Source organism: Cervus elaphus, chromosome 1, assembly GCF_910594005.1.
Source record: "Cervus elaphus chromosome 1, mCerEla1.1, whole genome shotgun sequence".
Taxonomy (NCBI): domain Eukaryota; kingdom Metazoa; phylum Chordata; class Mammalia; order Artiodactyla; family Cervidae; genus Cervus; species Cervus elaphus.
The window spans coordinates 28,895,443-28,920,098 of record NC_057815.1 but is presented as its reverse complement, the minus strand read 5'-3'; the positions used below and the strand labels follow the sequence as shown (position 1 = coordinate 28,920,098).

Sequence of the window (24,656 nt, the reverse complement as noted above, 5' to 3'; positions counted from 1 at the left end):
GCTCCAATGGGGACAAAGAAGAAATATGATTTATCCTGTCCTACTCTCCATGAATTAGCAATCTATGTTAACTGACACATAAAAGTAATTAAATCAAGTACTTGGGAGCATCTGATTAGCCAGAAGGAAACGTAAAATGAAAAGCTCAGAGAAAATGGAAATGAACTCCATCTGAGAAGACTTTATCAAAGAAGTAAACCGGGAACTGAAGGATGGGCAGATTCAGACAGGATGGGAAAGAGAGGGAAAAAAAGGAAGTACAACAGAACCAAATGCATAATACAGAAACCTAACTCATTCAAGCACCCAAACTTAAAAGCAGTTCTAATTATCAGAGTAGTAATCAATTATTCACTGTTTGGAAAGATACTTCTACCTTGATTTCAATTGTAAGAGGCAACACTCAAGAGGGCAGAGAAAGTCCTTGCTTGATAGTCTCTAACAGTTTAAAGAAATAGTAACATATCCCTACCTTAATATGCTCCAGCCAGTGAGTAGATTCCAAGTTAGACAACCAGTGGGTCTCCTCAATGTTGGGGTACACAATCTCCTTAAGTTTTCGTAAAGATTCTCTCATAACATGGATATTGTGGATATCTAGGAAAACTAGTTCTGCATTTTGATAGGCATCTTCACTTTCATAACCTCCACCTTTTGCCTGGAAAAATAACATCACAGGAAATAAAAAATGAATGCATATCCATTGTATGATGACATCCCTCAAAGAGTGCCATAAAATGCCCAAAAGTATCAAAGCTGATACATGTTGCTGATGGACAGGAAAACTCCATGGGAAAATGTGGCTGGCTCAGGGCAACCTAACACAACCACACTGTCCCACAAGTTCTTCATAAAACAAGAATATACACGCTCACCCTGACTTCCTCTTGTTGCTGTTGTTAAAATTATATATGATAACATATAGGAAGGTACTTAGAGCACTATAATTTCACTATCCATATCTCAAGTCCTACCCAAACATAATTTCATACAGAAGACTGAAGCTCCATGGACAGGGACATCTGTCTAGTTTACACCTGACCCACACTTTTCTTCACTTCACCTTAATATTTGCAAAGTGCTTTGCAATCGTGGTGACTGACTTCTAGGGTAACTGCACAATTATTATTAAATAAAAAGACAGAACAAATATAAAAGCACAGAGTACTATAGTATAATACTATCACTATTTTCAAAGAGGTAAATCTATATCTACAGAATAGAATGAGAAATATTTGGTGTTCACAGTAAGCTACAGCTGGAAAGAAACAAATTTTTCTGGGTTGAATCTTTCCGTTTTATGAACAAAATACTCTTTTGCCTTTTGGATAAAATATGCCTCTTATCTCAGGTATAAAATCACGCCTCTTTGAGTACTAGTGGAAAAAAATTAGGATGATACTCAAACAGTCACTGTAGTTATATAAAATTAAGAGATCACATTTTTGAAAACAATAAAACTTACCTCTTAACCAACAACAAATTAGTGAAGAACAGACATTCAAGTTTCCTTTCTGACACTGACAGTGTGGGAAATGGTTTAGAGTCAAGACGGGCACAAGTACAAAATTAACAGCGTTTCATTAGGTCCCTGTTAACAAGGATTATTCTAGAGAGTGGGGACAGCTCACATCAGGGGCAGAGGGACACGCAAATGTGTTGCAATAAACCCCAGAAACATGGCAGTTCTGCAGCTGCAGGGAGCCTGTCACAAGCACACAGGGTCAAACGCTCTGGGACCAAGACTCACACAAGAACTGGTCGGGTGCACAAAATGCAGCTACTTGTAGAAGTAAGAGGTAAAAGGGAGAGTAAGTATACATAAGGGAGTGTACAGACTACCTACTCTGACAATGTAAATACAACACATGCATTTTACAATAGGAGCAAGTCCAAAAAAATTTTTCCCTAAATGTACTGGGGATACTAGTAACACTGTTATTCTAGTACTATGGTAGGATAAAGTCAGTGAGTAATTATGTAACATATAAATCTTATCATTCCCTCTGACTTTGAGAATCAGCATTCCTGGTGGAGAAGGAAGGAGTTACACATGTAATTTTGAAGAAGTTATGTAAGAACCTGCCTGCCAATGTAGGTGACATAAGAGATGGGGTGTCGGGAAGATCCCCTGGAGGAGGGCATGGCAATCCACTCCAGAATTCTTACCTAGAGACTCCCAAGGACAGAGATGCCTGACAAGCCACAGTCCATAGGGTCATAAAGAGACAGACATACTTAGCACACACGCATGCACACATGTAAAAACTCTAACACTGAATTTAAACTGAAAGCACCAGTATGAACTCATGAAGTACTGTATCTTTAAAAATATATTAACACTTCCTGGCTCTATCCATTTCCTAGTCTATTCAGAAAAGACTCAGAAATTGGACCAGTTCAGTAGCAAATAAGTATCCTCAGCACCAAATTATGGTTTCAAATACCATCTCCTACAAACAGAAACCAGAACTTAGGGAAATGGCTATTCCAAGTCTGGGGCAGGAAATGTACAAGATTTCCTGATGACTCTGGTGTACCTTATCATACCAGATAGCAAAGATTACTATGTGTGTGGGCTCAGTCACTTGAGTAGTGTCCGACGCTTTGTGAACCCATGCACTGTAGCCCATTAGGCTCCTCTGTCCACGGGATTCTCCAGGCAAGAATACTGGAGTGGGTTGCCATGCCCTCCTCCAGGGCATCTTCCAGACCTGGGGATCAAATTCACGTCTCCTGCATTGCAGGCAGAGTCTTTATTGATGAGCCACCAAGGAAGCCTAAAGATTACTACGGTCATGCCAAACATACTCGGGAAGTAACTTGCCAATTCTCCTTTTGATCAAAGGTGGAGAAAAAAACTTTAATACTATCTGCAATGAATTAGAAATTGCCGACTACATACAAATATAATACGTGCTTAGTTGTGTCCAATTCTTTGCAACCCCATGGACTATAGCCCACCAGACTACTCTGTCCATGGAATTTTCCAGGCAAGAATACTGGGGTGGGTTGCCATTTCCGACTCCAGGAGATCTTCCTGACCCAGAGATTGAACCTGTGTCTCTTGTGTCTCCTGCACTAGCAGGCAAATTCTTTACCACTGTACCACCTGGGAAGCCCCAATGCATTCATAGTAACACTTAAAAAAATTAGTCATTTTCATGGGATGGCAGGGAGCAAATTTATTATTGGGAAAACTGATAAATAAGGAAAAAGAATCAAGTATTTACCCTGGCTTTCTTATATGAACTGAACTGCTGATTAAACATAATTTAGATAAGAGAAAGTGCTTCTTTTAAGAAAGAGCTCAACTAATAGCTGAAAAGAAAATTATGAACTTAAGAGTATCACCATTTTGCAACCCCACTGAAGGAACAGATCTCAGCACTGAGCTTGATCAGTTGCTAATATCCAAAAAGAAGAATCAGCCTCAAATCAGAGCTCAACTAATAGCTGAAAAGAAAATTATGAACTTAAGAGTATCACCATTTTGCAACCCCACTGAAGGAACAGATCTCAGCACTGAGCTTGATCAGTTGCTAATATCCAAAAAGAAGAATCAGCCTCAAATCATGTGCCTCCTGATGTATTCCCTACAGCTTTGCCAAAGAAATTGAACCTAAATCTGAATAAACCTCTGAATTCATGTGAAGGAAATTCAGAGGACAGAACTATACCATAACACAATCGGCGAAGTCTGGACTGTGGGAAACTCCACAGTAAAATATACTGGAGAGAAGGAGGGGGTCAGGGAGGGAAGTGCAAGGGGCAGACCGTTGACGAAGAGAGACTTAAAAGGCATACAAACACAATCTTAACAAGGCGAGGCTAAACTACAGAGACTAGTGATGTGTATACTTCAGTAACAACAGATTAAGCAATGTAAGAAGATGACTACTATAAAAGTTAGGATAGTGGTTACCTTTAGTAGGGGTAGAAGGCAAATCTGATTGGGGTAGGGTGCACATGGAAGGCTTAGTGGCTAGTAAAGCTTTAATTCTTGATATGGCTCATGACTGCAAAAGAAGTTGTCACAGTCACACTGCTTCACATATGTTCACTGCTGTTTCACACATATTCACACTGTTTCACACACTGCTGTATCACACATATTCACACTGCTCACACATATTCACACTGCTATAAAAAATATTCTTACCATGAAGATAAAAAATATTTGTTGCAACAAATATGTATGCTTTTGCAAACTTTAAAAGGGAGATGGGGCAGGTGGGTATTGCGTGAAGGTGGTCAAAAGGTACAAACTTCCAGTTAAAAGATAAAGTAAGTCTTGGGGATATAATGTACAACGTGATGACTATGGTCAACAACACTATATCATATATTTGAAAGCTGCTAAGAGTAAATTTAAAAAATTCTCATCACAAGGAAAAAGACACCATAACTATGTGAAGTGATGGATGTTAACTAAGTGATGATCATTTCACAATATACATATATTTCAAATCAACATGCTGTATACCTCAAACTTATATACTTTACTATGTCAATTATATCTCAATAAAACAGCAGGAAAAAAGATATCTATCTAGCCGGTAAATTAACTTTCCTGAAGAATAATGGCAGTATGTGGAAAACTTTGAAAAATATGAGTATTTTAAATCAGGATATAGTAATGGTATAGCTAGGGAACAACATTGTCAACAATAAGTACTTATTTTGGCTATATTTAAAATACTAAATATTAAACATCTAGTATTAGAAGAATGATTAAGTAAACAATGACATAGCTGTATGATGAGTACTTATTAAAGTATTTCTCAAGAACAGTCATTGGAAAGAAATATTTTTTATAAAAAGGAAAAACAATGAAACAAAATAATCAATCTATAAATGCATAGAAAAAACAGTGGCAGAAAATATATCAAAGATCAGTAATTACAGGTGCTTTTTATTCCTTTACTTTGCCTATCCCTTCCTAGATTTTTGTTGTCTATTACATATTTTATGATGAGAAAAATGCCCCAATACATAAAATATACCAGTCTTTATTAAGAAAAGAGATTTCCATAGTGAAATACATGTGGGAATCATTTTACAAGGAATATAACATTTTGCCTACCCCCTTTTTCTGCCTTATATGCCTCTCATCCTAGACAACATCTTTTTTTTTTTAATATATTTTATTTACTTATTTGGCCGTACCAGGTCTTAGTTGCGGCATGTGGGATCTTGTTCCCCGACCGCGAATAGGATGGTATTCCCTGCATTAAAAGCATGGAATCTTACCCACTGGGCCACCAGGGAAGTCCCTCATCCTAGATAGTAAGTCTCATTCCTGCTAACTCATGGTATAAGTAATTACTGGAAAAATATGCCCAGTCCCTGGGGAACTAGTTTCATATGTACACTGTCCTGTTTCGCCTTTAAGGGGAAATATTTACAGCTTAACAGAGAATGCCTGAATTTCAAAGTGTCCTCAAAACACTAAACATTAGGATAGAAATAATTAAGTACATGCTCCATAATTTAATTAAAGGATGATCATCCCAGCATTGTTTATAATAGCAGAAAAGAATCAAAAAAAGAAAAATAACCTAAATATCCAAGAACAATTGGTATTACCAGTTATCATACAATTAAAGTAATGTTACAGATGTATATTTATTGGCATAGAAAGAAACAGCATCAATTAAAAAAGGAAATTGCAATTATCCTATTTTATCTTAAAAATATGAGCACACACATATGCACATAGGTCTGGAAGTATATTCAAGGTTTAATGGTGTGTGTCTCTTATTTAGTTATAGAATTTGGGGTGTTTTAGTTTTGGAGGGAGGCCGTGTGGGTTTTTTTCTTTGTCTTATCTGTGAGGCAATTTTTTAAAGCTAAACTGTCTTCTCTTTTCTTCTCCAGTAGTAGACTTTGCCAAGTGGACCAGAATTTCTATTTCCACAATGCTAATATTTATTCTATAGCAGAAATCAGGACCACTGCTTCAACCAACGGCCCGTCTTCAGTGTGACCAGCTCGTACATGCAGAGACCTGCCAGAAGAGGGCAGCACGGGTCACTGAGAACTCCGCATGCTTCCTACAAGGGTGCTGTGCGGACTTCAGCGCCACAAACTCAGTCTGTGGTGCCCAGTTTGGAGAAGGGAGAGTTTTGCTCCTGAAACAACAGTTTATCAGGTGAGTTTTGCCCCTAAAACTACTGTTAGTTTTTATGATTCTCATTTTACAAATAAGCCAATTAAAGTTACTAAAAAGATTAAAATTAAATGGGATTGACATGTACACACTGCTATTTTGAAAACAGAAAACCAATAAGGACCAAATAAGCACAGGGAATTCTGATCAATATTCTGTAATAACCTACATAAGAATAAGAACTTGAAAAAGAAAAGATATGTGTATGACTGAGTCACTCTGAGGTACACCTGAAACACAACACCGTTAGTCAACCATACTCCAATATAGAATTAAAAATAAAATTCTTCAAGTTACACTATCAAGGAGAAGAGCCAGGATTAGACTCTATCTTTAGCAGATGAAAAGCCTAAACTCAGCCTACTGCACTGTGTACGCGTGCGTGTGCTGTCACGTCCAACTCCTTGTGACCCCATGGACTGTAACCCTCCAGGCTCCTTTGTCCACAGAATTTTCCAGGCAAGAATACTGGAGCAGATTGCCACTTCCTACTCCAGGGGATCTTCCCGACCCAGGGATCAAACCAGGGTCTCCTGCATTGCAGGTGGATTCTTTACCACTGAACTACCTCCTGACAAACTCATGAAACTGTTAACTATAATCTTAATTACTGAAAGAGGATCTCACCTTATTGGCAACTGCATTAACACTTGGCCGGGCGTCGAATATAAAGATTTTATGAGATTGGGCATTGGAGTCCATAATGGCTTGAAGGTATTTTTCATCTTCTTTGCTTCGCTTCCCACTTACCCCTACCATGGGCTGGCTACATCGAGTGATTGTGGCTTGACTTTCAGGATGAATCCATGACAAAACCTTAATAGGGGGAAAAATGGCAACACACCCTTTGACATGCTTCTCTATTTACAGTTCTTCCCCAAAACATTACTCAATAAAACTCTGCTTTCTAACTGGATTCAAAGTCGAGCCATGAAAGGAAATATGAGGCTGCTATAAAAAATCATCATTTTTCTTTCAAGTCAACTCTGGCATGTGGGAAACTTGGTCTTATTAGTTAATCAGATATTGATTTAGAACAGTCACTAATTAAAGTATTGTCTCTAGGAAAATATACATTAAAAGGGGGCTAAGTAAACTCCACTTTTAAAGTTCAGCAAAAATGCCCAAATAGAGTGTTCAGAGTCTACACATTTTTTACCTAAAATTATTAGAGCTTATCTTTCCAGAATACAGAAATTCATCACAAATTTGTATTGTTTTCTTCATTCCAGGATTTAACGGAAGACAGCACTTATCGCTATGACCAACTGTATGAGATAAAGAAATAGTGAATAATACCAGAGCCAACTTTGATTTCAAGTTAAGAGCCATGCAATTCTGAGAAGCTCTTCTTATACCCATTTCAAACTCTCCAGAAAACTCTTTAGTCTAAGTCTTTCCTCTGGTTTTAATTTTACTCAATAACTCATTCCCTAATAGCCCCACAGAGGACCCACTGCTGTAGCTATTTTTATCCTGCATCTACTCCCCCATTCATGCTCCTCTGCATTATGTGGAGCACAAAAGCAATGGGGAAGCTTCAGCACAGCTTCACACTTACTGGGATACGGCCCCGCGATCTGAAGGAAGCCACTCTCTTCAATTCTTCATCAGGGATATTTGCCGGAACAACCAAGAGGGCAGGGTAGGTATCACAGAGCTCATAGCGTTCATTTATCTTTGTTATTCTCCAGCTTTCATTCGGAATTCCCTACATGTGAAATAAACATAAGAAAAATTACTGCCTAAGAGAAATATCTGAAAACATTAGAACAGAATGCTCCTATTCAACTTCTCTTACACTCCACTATCCATCTCTTAAGTTGTCGGAATAGTTATTGTCTGCCTATGGTGATCAGGCTTTTAGGATAAGACCTTCTAACACAGAAAATCTGTATTCATTTTGGCACTCAGTTTTATGTTAACAGATTTATTATGTCATTAAATACTGACTGAGTGCTGGGTCTGTCCTAAACATATCAAACAAAAACAAAGGAAACAGTAAGACTAAAAATAAAAATGTTCTCGTCTTTAAAAAGAACAGTCTCATATAGTTTGAATGGACGACTGACTTTGCTGCCATTCATCTATACAAAGAAATGTCTGAGGGCAGGTGCTAAGCATCCACTAGAAAGCTATGCACATATTTATCACTGATATACATAAAGTGAATTTCACAGTATTAATGTCACTAATGTGAAACATATGAGAAAAACAAGAAAGTAACAGAAGGCAAAGCCCCCTCCCCCACCAAAAAAAGAAGCAAGAGAAACAAAACATGTTTTTTAATACACATCAATTGTTAAACTTTTGGTCCTTAAAGGTTTGTTATATTTATAACTAGTATACCACTTCACATACACAATTACTTAATAAGACACTTTAAAATTTCCATCTTCCATTAGTATAGGAAATAAAGCCATTACAGTAAATGGTTAGAATTAAGAAAATACATTTATTTTTCATTTTATTACCTATGACAACTCATAATAAACAGAAAAAGAATTGAAAGAAACCAAATTACAGTAAAAATATATATACACACATTTATTGAGCATTTACTATCTGCAGGCGCTACGCCTACACATGCACACGTGTGCGTGCACACACACACAATTTACTGTATTCAGGTTTCATTAACGTCACTGTAAAGATGAAGAATTTGCTTCTAACTTGACTAAAGGTAGTAAAAAAATTCCATGTAAATTCTAAACCTATCCTTTTTATAATAAAATACATTGTGCCTCAAGAAAAATTTCACTATCCTGATTCACAAAATGGTTATAAAAACCTGAAATCAAAGGGCAGAAGGTACTTCTCCTCCAAAGGGGTATTTCTCAAGCTGTTGCCAAACACCCAGGAAGATATTAAAATTTAGAAAGAAGGGAGGACTTCCCTGATGGCACAGTGGATGGGAATATACCTGCCAATGCAGGAGACAGGGGTTCTATTCCAGGTCCAGGAAGATCACAGATGGCATGGGGCAACTAAGCCACATGCCACAATCCCCGAGCCTCTGCTGGGGCCTGCGTGGCCCAGGGCCCGCGTGCCGCAGCTACGAGGCCCGCACCCGAGGCCCTGCTCCGCGGGAAGAGAAGCCGCAGCAACGAGAAGCCTGTGCACTGCAAGCAGAAGTAGCCTGACCCAGTGACAAAGACCCAGCGCAGCCAACAGTAAATTAACCAAATTTTAATCAAAAAGGAGGCAAAATTCCTTCCCAGGAATCATGTGGTAAATATTATCAACAGAGCTTCCATTTATACTCGTCATTTTAACATCGGTGCCTTACATACTATTTACCCCATTTACTTTGCCTGGCCCCAACTTACTACTTATGATCTACATCTCTCCTTCCCTCTTGCCTTCCTTGACTTTATGTTCAGGTAAAATCCAAACTTATTTTTAGAAATAAAAGGCAGGTTTAGTAGAGACGTTTACAATGTATTTACATGCAATAATTTAAAAAAAAAAAAAAACGTACAATGAACTGGTGAGTTTATAGATGAAGTGCTCAATCAACAAACCAGTTCAGTTCAGGAGCTCAGTCGTGTCCAACTCTTTGCGACCCCATGGACTGCAGCACGCCAAGCCTCCCTGTCCTTCGCCAACTCCTGGAGTTTACTCAAACTTGGTGATGCCATCCAAGACCATCTCATCCTCTGTCACCCCCTTCTCCTCCTGCCCTCAATCTTCCCCAGCATCAGGGTCTTTTCCAATGAGTCAGCTCTTTACATCAGGTGGCCAAAGTATTGGAGTTTCAGCTTCAGCATCAGTCCTTCCAATGAACACCCAGAACTGATCACCTTTAGGACAGACTGGTTGGATCTCCTTGCAGTTCAAGGGATTCTCAAGAGTCTTCTCCAACACCACAGTTCAAAAGCAGCAATTCTTTGGTGCTCAGCTTTCTTTATAGTCCAACATCCATACCTGACCACTGGAAAAATTCACTACTAGATAGACCTTTGACTAGATGGACCTGTTGGCAAAGTAATGTCTCTGCTTTTTAATATGCTGTCTCGGTTGGTCACAGCTTTTCTTCCAAGGAGTAAGCGTCTTAATTTTATGGCTGCAGTCACCATCTTCAGTGGGTTTGGAGCCCAAAAAAATAAAGTCTGTCAAGAAAAAATAAATAAATAAAAAATAAAAAAATAAAGTCTGTCACTGTTTCCCCATCTATTTGCCATGAAGTGACAGGACCGGATGCCATGATCTTCATTTTCTGAGTGTTGAGTTTTAAGGCAGCTTTTTCACTCTCCTCTTTCACTTCCATCAAGAAGCTCTTTAGTTCTTCTTCACTTTCTGCCGTGAGGGTGGTGTCATCTGAGTATCTGAGGTTATTGATATTTCTCCCGGCAATCTTGATTCCAGCTTGTGCTTCACAGAGCCCAGCGTTTCTCATGATGTACTCCGCATATAAGTTTAATAAGCAGGGTGACAATATACAGCCCTGACGTACTCCTTTTCCTATTTGGAACCAGTCTGTTGTTCCATGTCCAATTCTAACTGTTGCTTCCTGACCTGTATACAGGTTTCTCAAGAGGCAGGTCAGGTGGTCTGGTATTCCCATCTCTTTCAGAATTTTCCACAGTTTCTGGTGATCCACACAAAGTCTTTGGCATAGTCAATAAAGCAGAAATAGACATTTTTCTGGAACTCTCTTGCTTTTTTGATGATCCAACGGATGCTGGCAATTTGATCTCTGGTTCCTCTGCCTTTTCTAAAACCAGCTTGAACATCTATAAGTTCACAGTTTGCGTATTGTTGAAGCCTGGTTGGGAGAATTTTGAGCATTACTTTACTAGCGTGTGAGATGAGTGGAATTGTGTGGTAGTTTGAGCATTCTTTGGGATTGGAATGAAAACTGACCATTTCCAGTCCTGTGGCCACTGCTGAGTTTTCCAAATTTGCTGGCATATTGAGTGCAGCCCTTTCACAGCATCATCTTTCAGGACTTGAAATAGCTCAACTGGAATTCCATCACCTCCACTAGCTTTGTTCGTAATGATGCTTCCTAAAGCCTGCTTGCCCTCACATTCCAGGTTGTCTGGCTCTAGGTGAGTGATCACACCATCGTGATTATCTGGGTCATCAAGATCTTTTTTGTATAGTTCTTCTGTGTATTCTTGCCACCTCTTTTTAATATCTTCTGGTTCTGTTAGGTCCATACCATTTCTGTCCTTTATTGAGCCCATCTTTGCATGAAATGGTATCTCTAATTTTCTTGAAAAGATCTCTAGTCTTTCCCATTCTATTGCTTTCCTCTATTTCTTTGTACTGATTGCTGAGGAAGGCTTTCTTATCTCTCCTTGCTATTCTTTGGAACTCTGCATTGAAATAGGAATATCTTTCCTTTTCTCCTTTGCTTCTCTTCTTTACTCAGTTATTTGTTAAGACCTGCTCAGACAACCATTTTGCTTTTTTGCATTTCTTTTTCTTGAGGATGGTCTTGATCCCTGCCTCTCCTGTACAATGTCACGAATCTCTGTCCATAGTTCATCAGGCACTCTTTCTATCAGACCTAGTCCCTTAAATCTATTTATCACTTCCACCATATAATCATAAGGGATTTGATTTAGGTCATACCTGAATGGTCTAGAACCAAGAAACTTGAGTGCTATCTTTAACTCATCCAATCAGTGACCAATTTTTAGGATTTTTTTTCTTCCAAAAGTCAGAAAAGTTTGCTCACTTCTCTCAAACCTCACTTCTCTCCTGTACCTCTGCAATCCATTCTCCACACTGCCTCAAAATTCTTTTAAGATGCAAAAGTTATCATGTCATTCTGCCTAAAACTGTCAATGGCTACCTGTTTCTTTTCAGATAAAGTTTAGAACTCTACACAGGACTTGGCAAAGACCTTCACATTCCTACCTTTCCCTGCTGATCTCTGGCCTCTCTGCAGCATTCTCCAGTGCTTGCTGTAATCCAGCCTAAACCAAACACCTTCCGTTTCCAGATGGCATCATGTTCTCTCACCTGCGTACTTGCTCTATTAATCACAGGATTCATAACCATATATTTTGATTATTAGTTTATTTCTTTGAATATGCCATTAAACATGTATACTATGGGAGTCAGGATTGTGTCTTTCTGTTTCAACCGCTAATACACTATAGGTGCTTCATGACTCTGATTAACAAAGGAAGAAATCAATGAAACATTAAGGAAGCTTCTACAAGAAGAAAAATTGGTTTCTGAAGTTTTTTTAAAAAATATGGAGTCAAAGCTGAAAGGGTCAGATCTCCTGAGAGATCTGTACCACCCTGAATCCAGGTAGCTAACTCTCTCTCACCATCTTCCCATATCCTTGAAAAATCATTGCCAGGGAGAATGTTACCCAGCAATGTTACCAGTGTTACCACTGAGATTGTGTCATATTCTTCAGAAAAAACAAAATGGGCTTCCCCAGTGGCTCAGCAATTCAGGAGACACAGGAGATAAGGGTTTGACTCCTGGGTCGGGAAGAGACCCTGGAGGAGGGCATGGCAACACACTCCAGTATTCCTGCCTGGTGAATCCCATGGACAGAGGAGCCTGGTGGACTACCAGTCCTTGGGGTCACAAAAGAATCAGACATAACTCAAGTGACTGAGCACACAGCACACTTCAGAAAAATGGCTAGGTGGGAGTAGAATCTTTGAGGTAAGCCATTACCTAATGGCTCTCGTCCCCCTCATTCTTAGAGAAGTTGATATAACCACCTCCACTAAAGGAACTGCCTTCCAAGCAGCAAACTGGAGTTGGCTAGTCAGCGTATACTTTCTTTGTAGACAGTGTTAAAGACATACTGACAACTGTTATCTCTGACGTACATCTTTCTACTCTCCACGAAATCACCACCCTTCAGTTAATGTATCCATTTGTCAGTCAATTTACAATCAAATTAACTGGATTACAGCTTTCCTTGTTAGTTACATCTCAACTCGGAGAATAAACTTCTATCCTCCTTGGCTGTACTTGAGTCCTCTACAAATTTCTTAACCAAGATATCTACCAATATGATTATTTGTGCAGAAGACCATACTCATTTTTCATTTACTGGTTTTTATCATTAATAATTTTTAATTAATTAATAATAATTAAAATAATTATATTAATAATTACCAATCTGATAATTTCTCTTTACCTTACCCACAAATTTCAGAGTCCTCTGTAAATCACTACATGTGTCAAGAGACAATTAAAGGAATATTCTCCCATACAGAAAACTTAAATGGTTATTCATAGTTTTGCCCATTTAAAAAATATATAATCTAATTTCTTTAGGCACTTTCCTCTTGCACTTCAGCAAAAGCACACAAAAAGCCAACCAATATGATTTGCTTTTAGAGCTTTACAATGTAATAAATACAATAATAATCATTTAGATAGATTTCTATGGTTTACAATGCACCTTCCTGCATATCACACTAACTCCTCAAAATACCATTAAGGTAGTTCTTCTCACTAAGTGAAAAATAAAGGCACTGCATCTAAGAGTGAGAACTAAGCAAGAGCTAGAGCCTGCATTCAAACGTGGAGTCCCCTAAATGCTCCGGCAGCAGACTGTGCTGACCGCTGCACAGCGTCGCATGTTAAACAGGGGGGTGTACACTTTAAAGCAGAAAACCTTACGGCATGTGAACGGTATCTCACTTCCAAAGAAAAAAAGAATAGAAGCCCATGTATTCTGAGATGGTATAATCTCCAAAATGTATTAAATGAGAAAGAAACATACAGCATGCAGAGAATGCTATTATCTGCTTTAAAAAAAAGAAATAATGTACACACATATACAGGCTTTGTCACATAAAATCTCTGAAAGGATATACAAGTGGTGAGTAACATTATTTCCTAAAGGGAGATGAGCTGGGACAGCTGGGGAAAATGCTGGCCCAGCTGGAGAGGGTATGGAGAAAAGGGAACCCTCTTACACTGTTGGTGGGAATGCAAACTAGTACAGCCGCTATGGAAAACAGTGTGGAGATTTCTTAAAAAACTGGAAATAGAACTGCCATATGACCCAACAATCCCACTTCTGGGCATACACACTGAGGAAACCAGATCTGAAAGAGACACGTGCACCCCAATGTTCATCGCAGCACTGTTTATAATAGCCAGGACATGGAAGCAACCTAGATGCCCATCAGCAGATGAATGGATAAGGAAGCTGTGGTACATATACACCATGCAATATTACTCAGCCGTTAAAAAGAATTCATTTGAACCAGTCCTAATGAGATGGATGAAACTGGAGCCCATTATACAGAGTGAAGTAAGCCAGAAAGATAAAGAACATTACAGCATACTAACACATATATATGGAATTTAGAAAGATGGTAACGATAACCCTATATGCAAAACAGAAAAAGAGACACAGAAATACAGAACAGACTTTTGAACTCTGTGGGAGAAGGTGAGGGTGGGATGTTTCAAAAGAACAGCATGTATACTATCTATGGTGAAACAGATCACCAGCCCAGGTGGGATGCACGAGACAAGTGCTCGGGCCTGGTGCACTGGGAAGACCCAGAGGAGTCGGGTGGAGAGGGAGGTGGGAGGGGGGATCAGGATGGGGAATACATGTAAATCTATGGCTGATTCATATCAATGTATGACAAAACCCACTGAAATGTTGTGAAGTAATTAGCCTCCAACTAATAAAAAAAAATAATAATAATAAAAAAAGTATATCCTTTTATATCTTTTGAATTTTATCCAGTGAATTACTGAATTCAACTTTTAATTTACAAGAAGACAAAGGAATGCTCTGATGCTTTATCTTTAGTCTCAACATTTATGTTAAAGTTCAAGTTCTTCATATATTTTGGATATTAATGCCCTTTTCAGATACATGATTTGCAAATATTTTCTCCAGTTCATACAGCGCCATGTATCTGATAAGGCTGCTAATATCCAAAATATATAAAGAACTTAAAAATGACAAAAAGTCCAATTAAAAATGAGAAAAGGATCTGAATAAACATTTTCCCAAAGACATACAAATGGCCAGCAGACACATGAAACAATGTTCAACATCACTAATGTAAGGGAAATGCAAGTCAAAACTACAATGAGGTAGCGCCTCAAACCTGTTAGAATCGTAATCAAAAAAGAAAAAAACAAAAACAGAAAACCAAACCACAAGTGTTGGTGAGGATGCACAGGAAAAGGAACCCTCGTGCACTGCTGCTGCGAATGCAAATTCGTACAGGCACTATGGGAAACAGCATGGCGGTTCCTCAAAACATTGAAAAGATCATACAGAACTACTGCATGATCCAGCAATTCCACTTTGAAAACATTAACTCAAAAAGATATGTGCTCCCCCTGTCACTGCGGCATTATTTACAACACCCAAGACGTGGACACAATGTTAAGTGCCCAGTGATGAATGAATGAATGAAGAAAATGTAATATATATACATAATAATATACGGGGGCTTCCCAGGCAGCTCAGTGGTAAAGAATCCACCTACCAATGAAGGAGACACAGGTTTGCCCCTGGGTGGGGAAGGTCCCCTGGAGGGGGAAATGGCAACCCACACCTGTATTCCTGTCTGAAAAATCCCACGGACAGAGAAGACTGGCAGGCTACAGTCCATGGGGTCACAAGGAGGAGGACACATCTGAGCAACTGAGCACACATAAACACACACTTATATACACATATATAAAAAATGGAATTATATTGCTGCTGAGTCACTAAGTCACGTCCAGCTCTAAGACCCCATGGACTGCAGCACACCAGGCTCCTCTGTCCTCCACTGTCTCCTGGAGTCTGCTCAGATTCATGTCCGGTGATGCTATCTAACCATCTCATCCTCTGCTGCTCCTGCTCCTTTGCCTTCAATCTTCTCAGCATCAGGTCTTTTTCAATGAGTTGGCTCTTGAATGGAATTTTATTCAGCCATGAAAAAGAATGAAATCTTGTCACTCTGTGACAACATGGATGGAACTGAGGACATAAGTTAAGTGAAATAAAACAGAAAAGCAAATATTGTATGACTATCTCACTTACATGTCGAATTAAAAAACAAAAACAACAAAAACCCAAACTCATAGATAAAGGGAACCAACTGATGGTTGATTATTCGAAGTACGGGGTCAGGAGTGGGCAGAAATGGTAAAGGAAGTCATAAGGGACAAGCTTCCAATTATAAAGTTAATGTAGTTACAGGGATAATATACAGCATGGTAACCATAATTAATACTGTAGGGGATGTCTGAAAGTTGCAAAGAGAATAATCTTGAAAGATCTCACCACAAGAAAAAAAATTCTGTAACTGTGTATGGTGACACAGTTGAGCTGTTACAAGACACTGTGGTAATCATTTCACAATAGATATAAATATTAAATCATTACGTGATACGCCTGAAACTAATATAATGTATGTCAATTATACTTCAATGAAAACAAGCAAAGAAACAGGAAAAAAAGAGATTATCTTCATTTTCTTTGGTAATAAACTACTACACCAAGAAGGGTCCTCACCACCAGACTTTAACGTAGTTGAGCCAGAGACAAAGTGCCTAACTCTCCAGTAAAAAGTTAATAAATTAATAGGTTAATTTTTAATCTTTTAAAGTCAAAGACCATAAAGCATCTGTATCATTTAACGTAGAGTCCAATGCTCTATTCTGATTACTGCATTTCCTAATCTCATAATTCTCTTTTCTGAATGTGTATATCTGCTTGTTTACTCTTTTTTAAATTGGAGTACAGCTGATTTACAATATTGCATTAGTTTCAGATGCACTGCAAAGTGATTCAGCTATACATATTTTTTCTGACTTTTTTTTCATTATGGGTTATTACTTTAAACAAAAAACCACAGAACTATATAAAGCTGTTTGTTCACTTCTATTCATGGAAGTTTTGTTGTATTAAAGAATATAGAATATTAAAAAATAAATTTTTTTTAAGTACTTACCTGCCTTCTATACTCTAAAAGAGAGTCATATAGCTTCCACCCATTTTCAGGGAATACTTCTTTGTACTCAAAAGCAAAAAGAGACTACAAAAAGTAAACAGAGTTAATAGCTAAAAAAGACCTTTAAGAAGGTAATGAAACAGAAATGTAACTCTATCATACCCCAAGTTTTCATTTACTTATCTGCAAGGATATTTTGTATTGGTATACTTTTTTTTAAATTGTTGTTTTAGCTTTTGTTTTGTAATTTTGAAAGTTTATTGTTTTTTTTATATTTTTCAAACACAGAAAAGCACAAAGCCCTGCCACCAAGATTTATCAAAAGTTAACATATTACCATAATTCCTTCAGATATCTTTAGCAGCTGTTTTAGGTTTACTTCTAAATAATGAAAGATATCACATAAAAAAGACAACTTCTGATATAATTAATTCATTTGACATCACAAACGTCAGCCGTTAAGCAGCTTTACAGATTATGCAACATTTTCTAAGACACGCTGAAAAGACTTTTTATTTGTGGGCATGCAATCTGTGTACCAAAATAGAAAATTTAATTTATCATTAATATGGACAGAATGGCAGGAACAACTATGATGAAAAGCATTCAAACTTGAGTCAAAAGACCAAAACTGATTCTAAATTTTACTCCTTACTAACTGTGCCACTGAGTTAATTGTTTACCTGCTTCTGGTTTCAACTTTAAAATATGGATAGATAATAGAGCTACTTTGGACATTAGATTATGTAAAATAAATGAGGAAACCTAACACTGTTACTAGCACACAGAAGAAACTCAGCTCTAAGTATTTATCCACCCTTTCCTTCTAATATTGCTAGACTTAACTCTCAGCTCTCAATTAAAAAGATTTCACATACAGCTTTTCATCATGGAAACATCCTGGATAAAAAGATGACATAATTAAACAATGTCAGTCTACAGGAATGGACCTCAGAAATCAGTCCAGCTTCCTCATTTTATACCTTAAAAAAACTGGTCCCATAGATTAAATTAAACCTAAATAAACTATACATCTGGTTAAAAGGCAAAGTGAGATTGTAAACACCAAGATTCTAGATAGCCTAGACAAGTTTCTCTACACTATACCAATAATTATAACACAACTTTTTCAAAGATAGAAGAAATCTCTTACCAGGTTATTAGAGACAGGAAATGCGTACTTCATTAGATTTTCAAATATTGATCTTCTTGTTCGCCCCTCAGGTTTATGGGCAAACCGTAAATTCCGAATATCCTAGAAAAGAGTTGGGATTCAAGTCACCTATCACTGTTTGCTCGCTTTTTTAATAAATAAATAAGGCAACTTGGAACTATCTCATAAAACGTTAAGATCTGTGAATGAGGGATACAAAAATAAGTCAGACAACAGCTCCAGCAGGAAGGGAAATTACAACGCCTTATTAAGAGAAATAAAAATAAACACAGGAACTCTGATACAAGGTAGGATTCGGAGGACAGAAAACTCCCCTCTGTTTATGAATTCAAGTTGGGCCAGTGAAGGAGGCAGCATCATGTAGGCACAGGAGATTAAGATGTTATATCTGAAATCACGGTATTACATGACTGATACACACTATCAACAGTATGTCCTTTCCCTGTTAAAGGCCATTTTCTGTTATGAATTTCCCTACCAAAAATCTGATTAGCTATTGTTATATATTTCATAAAGTCTTCATTCCAATTATGCTTGGTGATCATTTTCCTATTTATAATACCTTCCCAGGACTCACTTCCATTGGATCTTTAATTCCTAAGTCTCTGGCTACCAGACAGATAAAACCAAAACTCTGCCTAAAGGTCTGCTTCCATTCCAGGTCCCAAGCTCTTCAAACATACACTAGCAAAAACTCTGAATAGTTTGGTTGATATCATCGAGGCTCTGTACTCAGATATAAAAACCAAAGTTCCCTTCCCTTATTTGTTTTCAAGCAGGTTTCTATACTCAGACTGAATGTAGATACTCACGTTCCAATTTAGTGAGATCTTAGCAGCACTAAAAAAAATTGGGATTAAGAATAATTTCAAGACTATTTGTTTTGTTTTCATCTAGAAAGAATTCAAAATAGCCTCATTAAACTGCATCCTGTAAAAATGAGCAGAGAAACTACAATGCACCTACAGTAGATGAACAAGTAGAACATTTTATTACAAATCTCATCCAAAATTAGAAGGCCAACATTTTAAACCAACGTGTGAGAACCTAAGCTTTTTTGTTTTCCTTAGTGAATATTTTTACAACAAATAGATATTCACAACCATTCTGTTAAACATAGAGTTCTCCAAAAGTACAGTAGCAGGGGCCCTACAAATGTCTGAGTTTACTGATAATGGTCTTGCTCTATGGAAAAAGTTATATTTAAAATGATCAAAATTTCCCAATCACCCTCTTCCATGCCCTCTTATATCCATCTATGCTGTATTTACTCCTATATCACAGAAAAGCAATCAGGAGACAATGTGCCTGTCACTTGGCTGACACCTATTATGCTCTTAAAGGCCTTCCAACGATAATTGAAAAGCATGCAGGTAATTAGTAAGGCATTAGTTTCAATACTAGATTGATAAAACTTCTAAGATTGGCATAAGAAAGGATCTTTAAAGTTATGAATGTGCTGTTGCTTTTTTTTTTGTTCTGTTTTTACATTTTTGGCACTGACAGCAAAATGAAAGGAAAAAGTTGACCCACAGCGAGATGGACACAGGTGTACATTAGGCCATAGTAAGGAGAAGAGTGACCTTGGAAGTGACAACAGTATCAATATTAAATATCTATGACTAAATGCTAAAATTACTTTAACAATCTAAGGCAAGTATTGAGAGAGTGAATTCCTAGGTAGGTTGATAAGAAGTCCGGGGTCCCTGAGGAGAAAGGTGTCTGGGGCTCTCAAGGAGGAGATAGGGGTCTGGAGTTCTCAAGAAGGAGAAAAGGACAAACTGTTTTCTACATTCCTTCATCTTAATCACATAAAACATTTTTTCTTTAAACCCAGAGCTGATGATTACACAACAAAACAACTTAAACTCTGTATTAAGGATTATATAGTAACTATGTATCCTGCTTGAGGACATGTTTTTCCTTCTGGAGAACCTTCTGACTAACCCTGTTATTTGACAATGTACATTGTGGGAGTGGGTCTGGTAAGATCTTTCTATTGTTAGTTCTAATCCCATTATCTTAAAATGTAAACCAAGGGAGTGGGTGTGGTAAAACCTTTACAACCTTGAGACATTCTTCTGATTTCCTATAACAGCCAACTGAAAAGGTATACAGCTCCCTTTCCTAAGACTAGCAAGGGGGCACTCTCTGTCCCCCTTCTGATGTCTAAGCCAGAAGCTTTCCCTGTCCCTTTTTATACTTTAATAAAACTCTGCTACACAGCAGCTCTTGAGTGATCAAGAGGTAGTCCCAAATCTAAATCTTCAGAGATCACGAATCCGACATTGTTCACTGTAAGGGATAAGTATCAATGCATTTATAGAATGAGTTAGATAATAAAATACAGATGGTCTACCAAACGAAGTCTTCCCCACTACTGTTTCAGAAGCAGAAAAATTATGAAAACTAAAAATAGGAAAGAGGTAAATATATCATAATCAGTTCTTTCACTACAAAGTACTATGAGTCTTAACTGCTCAGAGCCTTATGTTTCTAATTTGTAAATTAAATTCACAACAGATCACCTTTTTATTACTCCTAAATGTTGTTTTATTCTACTAGAATGATGCTTCTAACATGAAATCCATTTGATATTTTGGAAACCAATTTCTAAACACTGGCTCTATTTAATAGAAAGCTTTCCAAACCAAAAAAAAATTGCATACATATTACAACATTCACCTTGCACACAGTTTCCAGTCCATAAGAATTTTCACCACGACTAGAAGCACCACCAATTTTTTCTACTCTGCTTATAACACCAAGAGAAGCATCTAAAACAAATGGGGGATCCTAAAAGAAGGAAGAAAAAAAAAAATTAAAACCGAGCAATTAATACTGTATAATTACAGCTGAGAAAAATATTTAATTGGAAATGTTTTAATTAAAAATGATTAAAGATGAACAAACAACACACAGATGTACACAAAAAAAATCTAATCCAGCAAGTCTTACCCGTTCCATGCTTTTGAAATATAACCTGTAATTCGTAACAGTCAGAGTTCCTCGTACAGCACCAGTGAATGGACATATATAAGTTACATCTTTGGCTGAAAAGAAAAAGAGCCCGCAATTTACTCTCTATTGTACACTATTAAAAACTGCACTCTGATCTTTCACAAATAAAATTTAATAGCATTCTGACCGCTAGTTTAAATTATGCTTGAAAATCACAGAATCAGTGATTCCAAGAGACCTCGGGAGCTAAATCCAAGCTTCCAACCACACACTACAATCTGGGGAGGGAAAGCAGAATAAGTGGGAAGGACTAAGGAGACAGAGGGACATCTTCCCCAGTCCACTGGTTTTCTTCTGACCGTAGTCTAGTTTGTCAACATTCCCCTGAACATACAATACCTAAAACATAATACCAGAAACTCCTGACCTGATTATATTTATGGGGAAAATACTGCAGAGAAAATAAAATGTATATGAACTATGATTTCTTAGAAAAATATAATAGCATAATAAGAGGGTATTAGGTACCTGATTAAGAAACAGATGTCAAACTTTGTAGAGAAATAATCACACTGTTTAATGTTTAATGATGAATCTATACAGTATTATCTTTTTAAAACATGCATTAATTAATACTTAATATGGTAGCATTCATATGCCCAATACAAAGGTTTTTCTATTTTAAAATATTCATAAATCCCTGCTATGTCATCATTGCAGCAAATCAGCAGATAAAGGAGTATCTTCATTGTTCCAAGAAACTAAGGCACAATTAGAAGCAAAAAACTTCTAAGAACCTTTCAAGGGGCTTCTGGGAAAACGTAGGAACATGAAATATGCTTAATAAGGCAGGCAACTTCCTGAGTCTGCTTTCTATTCCTCACTGTGAAGGACTGACCGCTTAGTATGGAATTTGAAATGAGACTGATCTTCTAACATACATTTCTAACCTTCAAAATGGCTCCCTTGGGAATGTACAAGTATGAGCTACATTTTTTTAATCACTGTTTTCAATGCATTTCCAATGTTTCATTAGAGGGAAGCTATTAAAATTAAATAAACCCATCATTAAAGAAAGATACATAAATTTGCCTTGCATACAATTTCTTGCCCTTATGAATTTTTACCTCAATTGGGAAAGCTTTACTCAATGTTACTAAAAACATTCCTGGATTCTTTCCAGAGCCAATTTTCTTCACTCACACAAGAAAATCAATCTTATTATTCTGTACCCTTCTACAGGCTATGTCCCTGTTAGTCCCAGTCCAAAGTTTTTGCTACAACTTCCACTTTATTATAAAACCATGAAATAATATACATGAATGTACTTCCAAAACTAAAAGTACTCTACCAAACACAAGAGTTTATAGCTATGTTACTATTATCATCATTAGGGTCTGCTTTGCTCTGTCCCTTTTATCTTCTTCCTCAGGCTGGTAGCAACTAGGTCACTATGAAGAGGGAATTTATGCCCAGCAGGGCTTGTACCAAGTAGAAGAAAGACTTTGACCAGGAACCTTATCAGAGCAAATGACAATAATAACCAGCACTGACAGAATTTATAAAGCACTTTTCACCTTGACTACCTGCCTTAACCTTCAAAATCACCTTCAAACATTAAGACCTCTAAGTACCTACAATTTTCAGACGAGAACACCAGGGTTCGCAGAAGTAAAACAAACTGCCTAATGCTTCAGAACAGTAACTGCTAAGATTAGGACTTAGTGCAGTTTCCATGAATGCAAACTGAAACCTCCTTCCAGAGCACCACGCAAATGGCTTCCCTGGTGGCCTGGATGGTCAAGAATCTGCCTGTAACACGGGAGACGATAGGTTGAATTCCTGGGTCTCCTGCACCAGGAAGATCCCCTTCCCCTGAAGAAAAGAATGACAATCCACTCCAGTATTGTTGCCTGGAAATTTTCATGGACAGAGGATCCTGGCGGGTTACAGTCCATGGGGCCAGCAAGAGTTGGACACAATTGTGTGACTAACTCAACTGTGTTGCTCTCAAGCCACTTTTAAGCCACTCAAGTGACACGGCCTGTCTCCTGTGTTAAAGGGTGAAATACCGCAGTTGAGGCCACCTCTGCTGATGACGTGCCCAGGCCAACACCCTTCGACTACTGCAGCTACTGTTGGAGCATTCTGTTGATGTCTCTAACACCACCGTGACTTTTAAAAAATGTCTAAACTGCAAATTTACATTAGCCCAACTAAGAATGTTAGTTGGGCTAATGTAAATGAATTTTTCATATGAACTAATTTTCTACATGAATTAATACACTCAAGGGTACTCTAGCCTCATACTTCCCTGGTGGCTCGGACGGTAAAGCATCTGTCTGCAATGTGGGAGACCCAGGTTCAATCCCCGGGGGGGAATATCCCCTGGAGAAGGAAATGTCAGCCCACTCCAGTACTCTTGCCTAGAAAATCCATGGCTGATTCATGTCAATGTATGACAAAAACCACTATAATATTGTAAAGTAATTAGCCTCCAACTAATAAAAATAAATGAAAAAAAAAAAATATCCCATGGACGGAGGAGTCTGGTAGGCTACTGTCCATGGGGTCGCAAAGAGTCGGACATGACTGAGAGACTTCACTTTCACTTTTCATACTTTATATGACATTTAATTTTTTGAATAATCAAGTCTATCTGATGATTTGAATCAGAGTATCTTATTTAATATATTAAGTATTTCTCTAAATTTTGCAATACTAACACTGCCAGATGCTAAAAGAGCTTAGATTTACTGATCTTCTCAAATTTTTCCTAAGCTCACAAAGAATCCATAATAGTTTCTATGGGGTAGACCAAAATGACTTTGAGAATACATATCTATAAGGATGCAAAGTATATGCAAATAAATGTAATATACAAGAGCATACAATCTGTGCAGAGAGGCACAAAAACACACTCTAAATAAGATAAAGGAGGCAAGTCCACTAAGCTATGGGATCAGAGAAGGTTCAAGGAACACAGGCATGAGAGCCGTGCCCCAATGGTTAGTGCCCTTTAGATGTTAGAGATGCTAACTCAGCATTCAGTGAAGAGAAGAACCTAACACAGATGTGGGAAAGTAAAGCGATTATTTGCACAAAGTATATAGTCTGGATCTAATTCATACTGTATCACATTCTCTTCATTCCTTCTTAATTTCCTCCTCCCTGGTTCTTCTTCTACCATATAACTGTAAAATGCCTACCAAAGCTATGTTCTTGGCCCTATTTTTACTCCATACACTCTGAGTTATTTTCATACTTTCATTTTCAACAAATATCCATATTCTGATGGTTCCAAAATATGACTTCTAAGCTGATCTCTCTCCTAAACTCCTAAATACCTGAAATTTAACATAAATACTATACCAACGGCTCATGAAAATTGAGAGAAAAAGATAACACTCAATAAATTTTTGGAGATTACTCCTCC

General features: G+C 37.6%; 1 protein-coding gene across 3 annotated transcripts in view; it reads right to left on the bottom strand.

Moving 5' to 3' along the window:
- MTMR2 (myotubularin related protein 2) overlaps positions 1-24,656 on the bottom strand; it is a 105,725-nt gene that overhangs the window by 12,851 nt on the left and 68,218 nt on the right. For all 3 annotated transcript variants that reach the window (XM_043897893.1, XM_043897901.1, XM_043897932.1), the window contains 7 exons: positions 21,218-21,312; positions 20,945-21,055; positions 18,239-18,340; positions 17,086-17,169; positions 7,734-7,883; positions 6,800-6,988; positions 473-658 (listed from right to left, as the gene is read on the bottom strand). In XM_043897893.1, the coding sequence (XP_043753828.1) occupies positions 473-658; positions 6,800-6,988; positions 7,734-7,883; positions 17,086-17,169; positions 18,239-18,340; positions 20,945-21,055; positions 21,218-21,312 (917 nt within the window). The remainder of the gene's footprint in view (positions 1-472; positions 659-6,799; positions 6,989-7,733; positions 7,884-17,085; positions 17,170-18,238; positions 18,341-20,944; positions 21,056-21,217; positions 21,313-24,656) is intronic.